Source organism: Macaca fascicularis, chromosome 14 (genome assembly GCF_037993035.2).
Source record: "Macaca fascicularis isolate 582-1 chromosome 14, T2T-MFA8v1.1".
Classification (NCBI taxonomy): domain Eukaryota; kingdom Metazoa; phylum Chordata; class Mammalia; order Primates; family Cercopithecidae; genus Macaca; species Macaca fascicularis.
Genome location: NC_088388.1, coordinates 122,839,666 through 122,852,242, shown reverse-complemented (window position 1 = coordinate 122,852,242; position 12,577 = coordinate 122,839,666). Strand labels below are relative to the sequence as shown.

Sequence of the window (12,577 nt, the reverse complement as noted above, 5' to 3'; positions counted from 1 at the left end):
TATTCAGACTTAAAAAAACAAATCTTGTCATCTGCTACAACATGGATGAATCTGGAGGATATTTTGTTAAATGAAATAAGTCAGGCACAGAAAAACCAACAGTGCATGATCTCACTTATGTGTGGAATCTAAAAAGTAGAACTGAACAAAGCAGCGAGTAAAATGGTGGTTACCAGGGTTTGGGGGAAGGGATGGCAACTGGGGAGATGTTGGTCAAAAGATACAAAATTTCAGTTAGACAGGAAGAATAAGTTCAGTAGACTTATTATACAACAAGGCAAGTATATCTAATAACAATATATTGTATATTTGAAAATTGCTAAAAAAGTAGATTTTACATGTTCTCACCACAAAAAAATAATAAATTTATGAGGCAATGCATATGTTAAATAGCTTGATTTAGTCATTCCACGATGTACGCATATATCAAAGCATCAGTGCTGTATACCACAAATAATATAATTGTTTGTTTCAATTAAACAAGTAAATAAACAAAAGAATATAGATGCTATTTAATAATGTTTCAATGATTCATTAATTGTAACTAATGTAGCATATTAATATATGATGTTAGTAATAGGAAAAATTATATAGGACAAGGGAACTCTACTATCATCAAAAGTTTGTGATAAATTTAAAACTGTCCTAAAAATAATGTTAATTTTAAAATATGAAAAAAGTTTCATGGTGGATATTTAAAGTGGAATTCTGTTAATGCAAGTTGAATTTGAGCTTGCACAGAACTAACAGATGTGTAAGAGACTGAAGTGAGAGGTAGGCAGGTGATCTGACATGGGATGTCTGAGGTGTCTGGTACTATTTTCAATCAATATTATTTGAGTGTCTACTCTATGTCTTATTAGAGCTTAAGCCAACTCAACAGAGAAAGATTAAAAGAATAAGCATTTAAGTATCATATTATTATCATAAGTCATATGTGCTGAGAAGAAAAGGAGACAGTATCTGAGAGCAAGAAGAGAGGGATAGTGTACAAAGTAATTTAGTTGGAGTTTCGAAGAGGAGTTCTCTGAAGAAATAACATTTAAGTTTTTCTAGCCTTTACAAGTATATTTGTGTAGGTCTGATTCTGGCATACTTTATGTTGTGTTGATTACCCTGAGGTACATGGGCAATACCATTCCAATAGTTTGGTTTAGCTTAGAGATAGCAGCTGTAAGTAGAAGAAATACATTCACGCTAGCATTCGTGTTGGCTTGAAACAATAGAATCCATGACTGATGGAGACCCTGACCAGCTCTATTTGATATGATTAGTGTAATGTGTTTTTAGATTTTCCAGGGAACAGCCCTTTAGAACTGAAGCTTAGTATTTTATCACCAGAAGAGAGTATTTTTATTATGTTGAGGACTATGTTTTAATCAATTACATGAAAGAAAAGGGGAAAGGGAATGGAATTGGCATTAGTGGGTTATGCCACTAATTCACTATGTCACCTTATTATTTCTTCTAAGAAAATATGTCTTCATAATCCTTATAAGAGAAAAAAATGAGACGGAATTGGCGTAAAATAGACCATGTGCATAAGAAATAATGTCCGTAAAATCCCCCCAAATTAGAAAGAATGTTGACAGATGCGCTAAAGTGAAAGACATCATTTCATACAATATAATAGTCAAAAACTTAGATCTAATGCAATCATTTTCATAGTACTTCTGTTCATAAGAATGTTCTTTTCCCTAGCATTTTCCTCAGGGCGACGTGGACATCTTTATTCCTCAGGCTGTAGATCAGGGGGTTCAGCATGGGCACAACAATAGTGTAAAACACAGAGGACACTTTCCCCTGGTCCATGGAGCTGACAGATGATGGTTGCAGGTACATGAATGCTGCAGATCCAAAGAAGATAGCAACAGCCGAGATGTGGGAGCTGCAAGTGCTGAAGGCTTTGGACCTGCCCTCCGTGGAGCGAATGCGGAGGATGCTGGCAATGATAAAGAAGTAAGAGCTGAGGATGGTCAGGCTGGGGATAAGGATGTTAATTCCACTGAAGATTAAAATCAGTAACTCATTAACATAAGTACTAGAACAGGAGAGCTTCAAGATGGAAATAAGATCACAGAAATAATGGTTGATCACATCAAATTTGCAGAATTGAACCCTAAAAATACAGCCTATATGAGCTGACGCACAAATCAGGCCTATTATATACACTCCTAAAATCAGAGAAAAGCTAGCCTTATTGGATATGATGACACTGTACAGCAAGGGGCTACAGATGGCCACATAGCGGTCATATGCCATTGCAGCCAACATGTGGCACTCTGCAATAGCAAAAATGAGGAAGAAGTAGAGCTGAGTCATGCATTCAGGGTAGGAGATGATGTTCTTCTCTGTCACAAAGTTCAGCAGCATCTTAGGGGTAATGACCGTGGAATGGCAGAAGTCAATGAAGGACAGACTGCTGAGGAAATAGTACATAGGGGTGTGCAGGTAAGGACTGAGCCCAATCAGTGTGATCATGCCCAGGTTCCCCAGCATTGTGACTACATAGATTCCCAGGAAGATGAGGAAGAGGGGCAGCTGGAGCTCTGACTTCTCTGTTAGCCCAACCAGAATAAACTTAGTCACTAAAGAATGGTTTTCTGCTGCCATTCTTTGATCAGTTTCTGCAAGGGAGAGAAAAAACATGGTATTTGGGTGAATTGTATTGTTATTCTCCTTTTGTAGGAAAGGGACCCCTTGTTTATATATGATCATTTAACTCTGGTTCAATTAACTGAAGCATAATTTATCCCAATTTAGCATGTATTAATCTTTATTTTCTAGTAACTGGTATTTGATATTATAATATTTTACCTATGTTTATAATAATTAAAAACTTTGAGTGTCTATTTTCTGTTTTGAATATTTCAATGGTCTCCAATATTTTTAAGCTAATACTTGCAAACTTAAATTCTTAGAGAAGCCAACGTAAACAAGTAAAAATGACTGAGTGACAACTTGGGGAGAACAATCCCTGTCTACAGACAGTAACCTCTAATAACCTGAAACTAATTCCTGTCAGGGATGAACAGAAGTCTTATTATTATCAGACTTCAATGTTTTATGTAATTATCAAGAAATCTAGATTTGTACATCAAACATTCATATTTTCAGATACTATTAAAATGAAATAACATTTATAATTATCATTGTGAATATCTATCAGCTGTAGTGGTGACAATTCTATGATTTGTCATCTCTGAGCTACAGTGAAGTATCTCTGACATCCCTTGAGGGAAATAGAATGAGCAGTTGTTGAATGGACAGGCTCTAAAGTCAAAGTGCTTGTGTTCAAATTCTGACCCCATCATTTACTAATCAATACCCCGAGCCTGTCAAATAGCCTCTTTGTGTCATGACTTTCAAACCTGTAAAAGAGAACATTATTACCTATCTAAATAACATTTGCAGACTCATAAATCAGTAAGTGAAGAAGGTCAATCTTATGTTGTTAATGTCTATCAAGAGGGTAACAATGGGAAGATAGTAAGAAATTACTGATTTCAACGTACAGAAACAACAATCTTATTACCTCAGTATTTCCTTTCATTTTCTTCAACTTTTGTGAATTAGAAGAGAGTAAAAAGTAGAGACACACAATTAAAAAACAGAATTACAAGTGTGATCCCCTTTCTGTTAAACAGTGAATAAATGATATGGCTATTGGATTCATTAAAGTTACATTTCAAATGAATGAGTCAAATTATTTAAAAAAATACAAAGTTTAGAAAATCTATACATTTCTTAACACATTTCTACACCAAAATAATTCTGAAATCAATCAGATCTGAACGTAAAAACTAACTATAAAACACCTGGAAAAACAACTGGTAAAATCCTTGATATCTTGGAAAAGTTTATGGTTTCTTAGAAAGAAATCTTAAAAGCGAAAGAACTAAAAACTAACAATGGTTTGATTATATTTCATCAAAATTAATGACATTAAGAAAACGAAATGGCAAGCTCAAGGTAACACATATGCTGACAAAGGACTTTTATCTAAAATATCTAAATAACATATGCAAATAATAGTACAAAGACAACCAAATATTAACAACTGGTGAAATACCAGAAGAGCTATCTCACAGAAAAGATATATGACTGGTCAGTAAATTTGTGAAAATATATCCAATGTTTTTAGTAATCAAGGAAATGAAAATTAACACCATAATGAGACAACACTATAGACCATGATAGATTAGAAAAAACAGAACAAAAAAACATCTGAAGATTTCAGGTGTTGGTGAGGAGCATCTCTACTTGTCATACAAAGCTGGCGGGGAGTGTGAAATTGTTCAACTGTTTTGGAAAAGAGTTTGCCAATTTCTTATAAACTTAAACAGACTTTAACTAAATAAATCCAGCAATTCTGCCTCTTAGTATTTACCCAAGAAAAATGTAAACGTTTGTCTACACAAAGACACGTACAAAATGTACATGGCAGCCTTATTCAAAACAACCAAAAATTAGAAAGATTTTTTTCTCTCCCTTGCAGAAACTGATCAAAGAATGGCAGCAGAAAACCATTCTTTAGTGACTAAGTTTATTCTGGTTGGGCTAACAGAGAAGTCAGAGCTCCCGTTGCCCCTCTTTGTCGTCTTCCTGGGAATCTATGTGGTCACAAAGCTGGGGAACCTGGGCATGATCACACTGATTGGGCTCAGTCCTTACCTGCCCCCCTATGTACTATTTCCTCAGCAGATCTACTCAACAGATGAGTAGATGCATGAGTTGTGGTGTGTGTATGTGTATGTACATATACATTAAATTGAATACTATTGAGAATTTAAAAAGTAAATATAAATTACAAATACATTTATTAACATGAATCTCAAAAACATTATATTTCTTTGCAACAAATATTCGACCAGAAATCCCGAATGTATAGAAGTATTCATCCGCGTAGCTCTCTAGATCTACAGGTATTTTGTGTGTAAGAAAGTTCAGTAATGGAATGAATTATTTAATAGATATCATATATTCAGATTGTATCTTTCTTTTTAGTTTTTTTAATTGAATTTTCAATTCAGTTGCTTACTTTACAAATTATGAAATATTTTACATTATGTTTTTCATAATTTCTTTAACATTTAAAAAATATTTGAAGGTTATGCAAAATTTTTTGCTTCTTCATTCCTGAATCCAATAAATTAAGGTTATCTTTTTGTCTTGATCATTTATGCTAGAAGTTTGTCAATTTTATTAATCAATTTTAATAAGTTAACTATTTACTATGTTGATTTTATGTTAATATTTATTTTTATTTAAATTATTTCTAATAATTTATTTTATTTTTATTCATTTCATTAGCATGATTTCCTGTCCTTTTCCTAGATTTTTGAACTGAACCTTAATCAACATCTTCTATTTATGGTCTTTTCTAATATGTGCATATAAGGTATAAATTTCCCTGTCAGCCCTACTTTAGCTACTGGTCACAAGTTTTGATATATCAAACTTACAATATTATACAGTTTAAGACACTTTATAATTTCTTTTTTATATTTGTGTTGTTCCATGGATTATAGAGAAGTGAACTGTTAACTTTACGGAAGTTGGGCTTTTAAAAATGTCTGTCTTAACTTCATAGGAGCTAATGAACATACTCTGAATCATTGAAGTTATTTCAAATTGTTGAGATTTTCTTTATAATACAACATATTGTCAGTTTTTATAAATATTCCAAACACATCTTAAAAGAATACATTGCCCGATTTTGTGGTCCCTTAATACATACATTTCAATGATGTTCAATTCACTAATTATGTTGTTGAAATATTTCATATGCATAGTGATATTTTTGTCTGATGTTCTAACAGTTAGTAGCTAAGTATGTCCATGTCTCCCACTCAAATTTCTGATTTTTAAATTTCTTCCTTTAGTTGTTGAATCTTTACCAAAATCTTTATTGTTATGGAATACAGAAAGTTATATTTAATCATTTGTCTTGCTTAAATCTTCCTTTGTCTCATGTCAGCATTTTTAGCATTGTCAGGCTATCACAATACTTTTTAAGTTAATGTTTGCACAGCATACTATTTTTTACTCCCTTACATTAGATTTTCTGTTTCTTTATATTAAAATTTGTTTTTAAAAGAAGCACAAAATAATACCATATGAAATAGCAATAACTTAGCACCAAATACCTCAAAATATAAAACAAAACTTATACAATGGCTATAGATTAAAACTTTTAAGTAATCTTAAGATAAGTTAGACAAACTTAAGTCTCAACCAATGGATGGATGGATAAAGAAAATGTGGTATACGTATACAATGGAATACTATCAAGCCATAAAGCAAATGAAATCCTGTAATTTGATGGTTAAGTGAAATAAACCAGGCACAGAAAGACAAATATTTTATGTTCTCACTCATATGTGGAAGCTGGAAAAGCTGATCTCATGGAGATAAAGAGTAGAATGATAGTCACTAGTGGCTGGAAAGACTGGCTGGGTGTGGAATTATGAAGAGAAGTGGATTAATGGGTACATGACATACAGTTAGATAGAAAGATAGTTCCTAATGTTCAATAACATAGTAGGGTGATTATAGTTAACAACAATATATCGTGTATTTTTAAATAAGTAGAAGGTTTAAAATGTTCCCAACACAAAGAAATGATAAACGTTTGAGGCAATGGGTATCCTAAATACCCTGATTTGATCATTACACGTTGTATGCATCTATCAAAATACCACAGGTACCTCATAAATATGTACAATTATGTATCAATTAATTTTTTAAAAACCTTAATAAGAGAAGAGATTTACCATATCTGTGGATAATAAGATTCATTATTATAAAGATATTAAGTCTCTTAAACTTATGTATAGATTTAAAATAATTCAATTCCTGGATATAACATCTAAACAGACGATCGATATGTTTAAAAAATACATCAATATATAATTTTTTTTTAACTTTTATTTTAAATTCAGAGGTACATGTTTAGGTTTGTTATATCGGTAAACTTGTGTCATGTGGGTTTGTTGTACAAATTATTTACTCACTCAGGTATTAAGCATTGTACCCATTAGTTAGTTTTTTCTAATCCTCTCCCCCCTCCCACCCTCTGCCCTCCAAAAGGCCCCAGTACGTGTTGTTAACCTCTATGTGTCCATGCGTTCTCATTGTTTAGATTCTACTTGTAAATGAGAACATGCAGTATTTGGTTTTCTGTTCCTGTGTTAGTTTGCTAAGGATAATTGTCTCCAGCTTCATCCATGTCCCTGCAAAGGATATGATTTTGTTCTTTTTATGGTTGCATTGTATTTCGTGGAGTAAAAATGCCTATCAATAATAGACTGGATAAATATATCATTCTTATGCCTTTGTATCCTCATAGCTTAGCTCCCACTTATAAATGAGAACACATGACATTTGGGTTTCCATTCCTGAATTACTTCACTTAGAATAATGACCTCCAGCTTCATCCAAGTGGCTGCAAAAGTCATTATTTTGCTCCTTTTTGTGGCTGAGTGGTATTCTATGGTGTGTATTGAAATTTTAAAAAATTATTTAAAAAGAAAAAATGCATTACTATGAGAAATATATCAACAAATTCCTGAAGAGAACATTTAGCTACTGCTTTTTATGTCTGAGGATTTATGGAAAATATCATCTTAGTGCAATATCAAAGGGGAGTCAAGATATTGATTCTCAAAAGTTTACAATTATTGTACTCAAACTCAAGATGGACGTTATAGCCTTCATTCTCTATATCCCTTTCTCAACATCTGTATGTAAGATCAGTAAATGCCTTGCTTTCTAGAATACAGCTTGTCTCAATCAGAGAATTTTACATCAACACTAATATTTCAATTGCTTGGTGTGAATGTGCTGTAGACACAGTTTATCTTTAATTTATACAGGCAGGTGGCACAGGCTTTCAGAATATGCAGTGGACAAGAAAGAGTTATGGGAGGCTTGTTGCTTTATAGTCAGATGTAGAAGAAAATATTTGAACACAAAGGGTGTTTGTTAATTCGGGTATTTCCCAATATGATTGATCATCACAGTCATCTAGAGGGATTGAAGTGTTTACAAAAAAAGGATTAATGTAAAAATGTAAACATGATTATAATGAAAAACAAACATTCCAGAATCACCTCCCTATACGCTCTGTCCTGTTTCCCAGAGACTATTTAATCTCTGTGCAATAGCTCCAACAAACAGTTTCTGTTTCTAGTTCATCTGAAATTTACTGCTATAGTTCTAAGTAATTTGTTCATATTGCTATTTGTAGAATTAATAACTTTGAGCATTATAAATTTCCAAACTGCATGTGGTTTTACTTTAGTTAAACTAGTACTGCTACCCCCTCTGTAATTCTGATAATTGATAGTTGTATTCTAGTTCAGATATCTTTTAGTAGTTTCTGAAACTTTGAAAATATTTTCAAATCTCTTTGTCAACTTTCAAATTTTTTTCCTGTTTGTGTTGTTTAATATAGATTTCCTACCACTCTACCAGATTAATGAATCAGAATCTTTGAGGTTGAGGTTTGGAGATCTGACCTCTCTGAAAAATAAAATAAAATAAATAAAAATAAATCACACAGATAACACTTCTAAATCAATGATAATGATCATCCAGGTTTGAGAAAAGAATCGAAACAAATTAAAATGTAGCAGAGAAAATATTTATTAACTTCTAAGCTTAGTTTAAAAATTAATTCTTCCCGTATAAGATATCTGGGTTGAGTGTAGTTTATATAAAAGCATAAAGACATTTTTTTAAAATAATCCAATGGAGTCCATAGAATAATAGATGATAAGGAAAGCAATTGAAAATTCATAGCTTATTTATTAAAAGACAATTTCTAGAGTATGATGAGTCTTAATCCCAATAAGATCTCTGACATAGCTTCCCAACTCATGTGCCATGGACTTAGAATGTGTTATAATGGCGCTAAAGTGCTGGTGTTTAGTCCTTGGGGTCATGAAGAGAAGCCTGTGGCATCCACAGCCTCTTAGTGGTCAGCATTTGCCACAAGCTGGGGTAAATTTCTTACCCCAGATGCTATGCAAATATTACCATCTTCTATGGGCACTATGAGGTTAGCAAGTACTATTCTATGCCTATCATATTAAATTTTGAACTTTATGTTTAATGATGAATTTTTTTTAAAATTAATTAATTAATTAATTAGTTTTTTTGAGACAGAGTCTCGCTAGCTCTTGTTGCCCAGGCTGGAGTGCTGTGGCGTGGTCTTGGCTCACCACAACCTCCACCTCCTGGGTTCAAGCAGTTCTCCTGTCTCAGCCTCCCGAGTAGCTGGGCTTACAGGCACCTGCCACCCACCCAGCTAACTTTTGTATTTTTTAGTAGAGACAGGGTTTCGCTATGTTGGTCAGGCTAGTCTGGAACTCCTGACCTCAGGCATTCTGCCCACCTCGACCTCCCAAAGTGCTGGGATTACAGGTATGAGCCATGGAGCCTGGCCATGAATGTCTTTTTTAAGGAGGAACATTGACAAGATGAAAGGTGTATAGAAGCTGTGAAGAGCTTGGAAAATGTTTAAAGGTAATGAAATAATTAGCAGACACTTTTATACATTGAAAGGGAAACAAAAGAGAAGAGGTGTTTATTTTGTGTATGGTGTTTGACAGACTTAAGAATACACCCTGTAGATGTTGAAGATGCTAGCCACAGAGGAGATAATTCAACGGGGAAAGGTCTCAGAGAAGAAGAAAATAATGGGGTATGGATTACATATACAAGAGCTAGATTTAGAAAGGAAGGACTCTTTTTCCTAAGAGAGAAGAGAAGTGATGTTGGGGTGCAGAAAATGATTCCGCAAAATATGGCGCTCTGGCATGCTGAGTGCTTTAAAAGGCCTTGGAAATAAGCTTCAGAACCAAGGGCTGTCTCTGACCTTCTCCCACCTCCTTGTCTCTCAGATCCTCTTCCCCAAAGTAATGAGTGGGACTCTTTGGAATTTCCTTATCTAACTAAGCTTCTTTCCCAAAGAAATGCAGTTGTCTTAAGACCCCCTCCTTTGGAATCCAGGAAAGATAACCAGGAAAGATTAACCACCAGAGAAGAGACTGGGAGTCATCACCATGCACAGACAGACTTTTCATCTCTTATTCTGAAGGCAGCTCCAAGAGATGACCTGGGGGACTTTATCTGCATAATAAGACCGCCTGTGTCCCCATGCATTTCCACCCCTCACCTTCCATAACTTGTCCATCTCATCCAGCTTCCAAAGATAATCATTTACAGAATAATGTCTACCTCTTGGGTCCACACATCTCTCTTCCTTGAAGAGAGTATTTAAGCCTCAACCACCTAGTCCTTCTTGAGTTTCATACTTTGTGTATGGCTTCCACATATATACACATTAATACATTTCGTATGCCTTTTTCTCCTATTAAAAAAGAATACACCCTTTAATCAATGTAAAGGTATTCTAATAATTTGAGATCTTAAAAAAGGAAGAGGCTATTTATTTCTGGCCATTAAATATATTTAACAATGTCATGATGATGATCCACCTTCAGAAAAATTAGGGAAAAGATGTTCTTAATTTATCTTATGATTAAAAGCAAATATCCAAGATCTCTCATCTCTTTCTACTCTGAGGTCCTGTATCTTCCTCCTTTGTGAGAGAAACATTTGGCTTCAGTCAGTTCCTGGAATTTGTCACATATACTTAGCTGTCTGCCTTTTTATTTACTGTTCCTTCTACTTAAAATAGTCTTACAAATTACTTTCTCTGTTGTCTGGCAAACATTTGTTTTCTTTCATATCATTCAAAACTGTAATAATCATAGAACCATTCTCTAATTCCTTGTAATTGATTGGACCTTTCTACTGCATGCTCAGAAAACTCTAATTTCTAAACAGCATATTTTAAGACTGAACTGTATTGGAAGCCAGGCAGTGGATCAGACCTCTTCTCTTCTGTATTCACAGTATTAGCCCATATCTGGCATATCACTGAAAGTTTAAAAAGTGTTTTTAAGAGTAAATGATTGATTAAATGAATGAACGAAAGTACTCAGAAATATTTCCTACAGTTTTTACAGTGATTACTTCTAGACCTAATAGCATCAAATCATAGTGTGAGATGAACATACTCACCTTTCTTTTTCCTGAAACCTCAATTCCAAATTTTATTTGCAACTTGCTCTCTTTGACTTGGAGAATGGCACCAATGTTGGTGTTGGAAGTCATAGGTACCATGTCAGCATTCTGCAGTCTTTAGTCCTGAGAAGGCAAAGCTTAAGACATCTCACTCACGTTTGAAATGAATCTGCACCACTGATCAGCATCTCCGGTTGTCACTTTTCAGTTTGTGTTTCTCTAGCTCTAGCAAACATCTTCACCTTTCACAGTGGCCTGAGAAGTTTTGATTGCTGTACTGTGAACACTTGTCCTGGGTTTAGATATGCCAGGTACCAAATATCATGGAGACAGACATTCTCCAAGGATTTCCATTTCTCTAGGAACACAAGCACCTGAGAAAAGAAGCAATTACTGTTGGCATTTACCCAGTTGTCTAATTTTTCTCCAGGGGAATTTTTGTCAATTCTAAACTTGTCGATTAGCAATCAAGATTTGTGCCTATTGGCAATAAAGGATTTTGTGAAAAGGCATATTCTGATCCAGCAAGTCTGAGTGGGGTTTGAGATTCTGCATTTCTTAGAAACTCCAAGCCAGTACTATTTGTTCACAGCCCAGACTATTATTAGCTGATTTTAGAGGACCAAGATACTTCCTGAAAAGTTATATCTTACTCATATTAGTGTTAGAAATTTAAAAATAATAAATCAAATCAGTGCTTGACAGACCTCATGCTTATATTTCAACAGCTTCTCCAAAACCAATGAACCATCTTCCTTTGTTTCTAAATTGAATATTTGCAGGAAAGCAATAAAACAGCCTAAATATAACTCACGTAATCCTCCATTGTGGCCAGGGGAGCAGTGGACTGTGATTGATCTACACTATTGTACTTCTTGGTTGAAGTGGTAAAAATCAAATTGAATACCAGTTAACAGTGTAATGGGACTCTTAAAAAAATCTGTGTCGTTCTGCTTCTGCCGGTAGGTGGCCTGCTGGCATGCTGGTGCCTGTGGGTGTGCGCCTCTCAACGTCCAGCCGCCTGTGTGTGTGTGCCTGCTAGGGACTCGGTGATTTTTTTTTTTTTTTTTTTTAGACGGAGTCTCACTCTGTGGCCAGGCTGGAGTACAGTGGCGGAATCTCTATTCACTGCAGTCTCCGCCTCCCGAGTTCAAGCGATTCCCCTGCCTCAGCCTCCCCAGTAGGTGGGACTACAGGCGCCCGCCACCATGCCCTGCTAATTTTTTGTATTTTAGTAGAGACGGGGTTTCACCATGTTGGCCAGGATGGTATCGAGCTCCTGACCTCGTAATCCACCCACCTCAGCCTCCCGAAGAGCTGGGATTACGGTGTGAGCCACCGCGCCTGGCCTGGTCTTGGGGATTTGTACAGGCGCAGTATGGGGTCGCGGCAGGCCAGGGTGATCTGGGAAATGCAACATTTGGGCAGGAAAACAAGATCTCTGGTAGATCTGTGGTTACACGTTTTTTACAAGCACACA

General features: G+C 35.0%; 1 protein-coding gene across 1 annotated transcript; it reads right to left on the bottom strand.

Annotated features, from left to right (window-relative positions):
- Positions 1-1,324: 1,324 nt before the first annotated feature.
- Positions 1,325-11,354, bottom strand: OR8G5 (olfactory receptor family 8 subfamily G member 5). Its single transcript, XM_005580016.4, has 2 exons — positions 11,095-11,354; positions 1,325-2,627 (listed from the first exon to the last, which is right to left on the bottom strand). Exon 2 carries the CDS (start codon positions 2,611-2,613, stop codon positions 1,678-1,680), a length of 936 nt encoding a protein of 311 aa, XP_005580073.3. The 5' UTR covers positions 2,614-2,627; positions 11,095-11,354; the 3' UTR covers positions 1,325-1,677.
- Between the last annotated feature and the right edge of the window lie 1,223 nt (positions 11,355-12,577).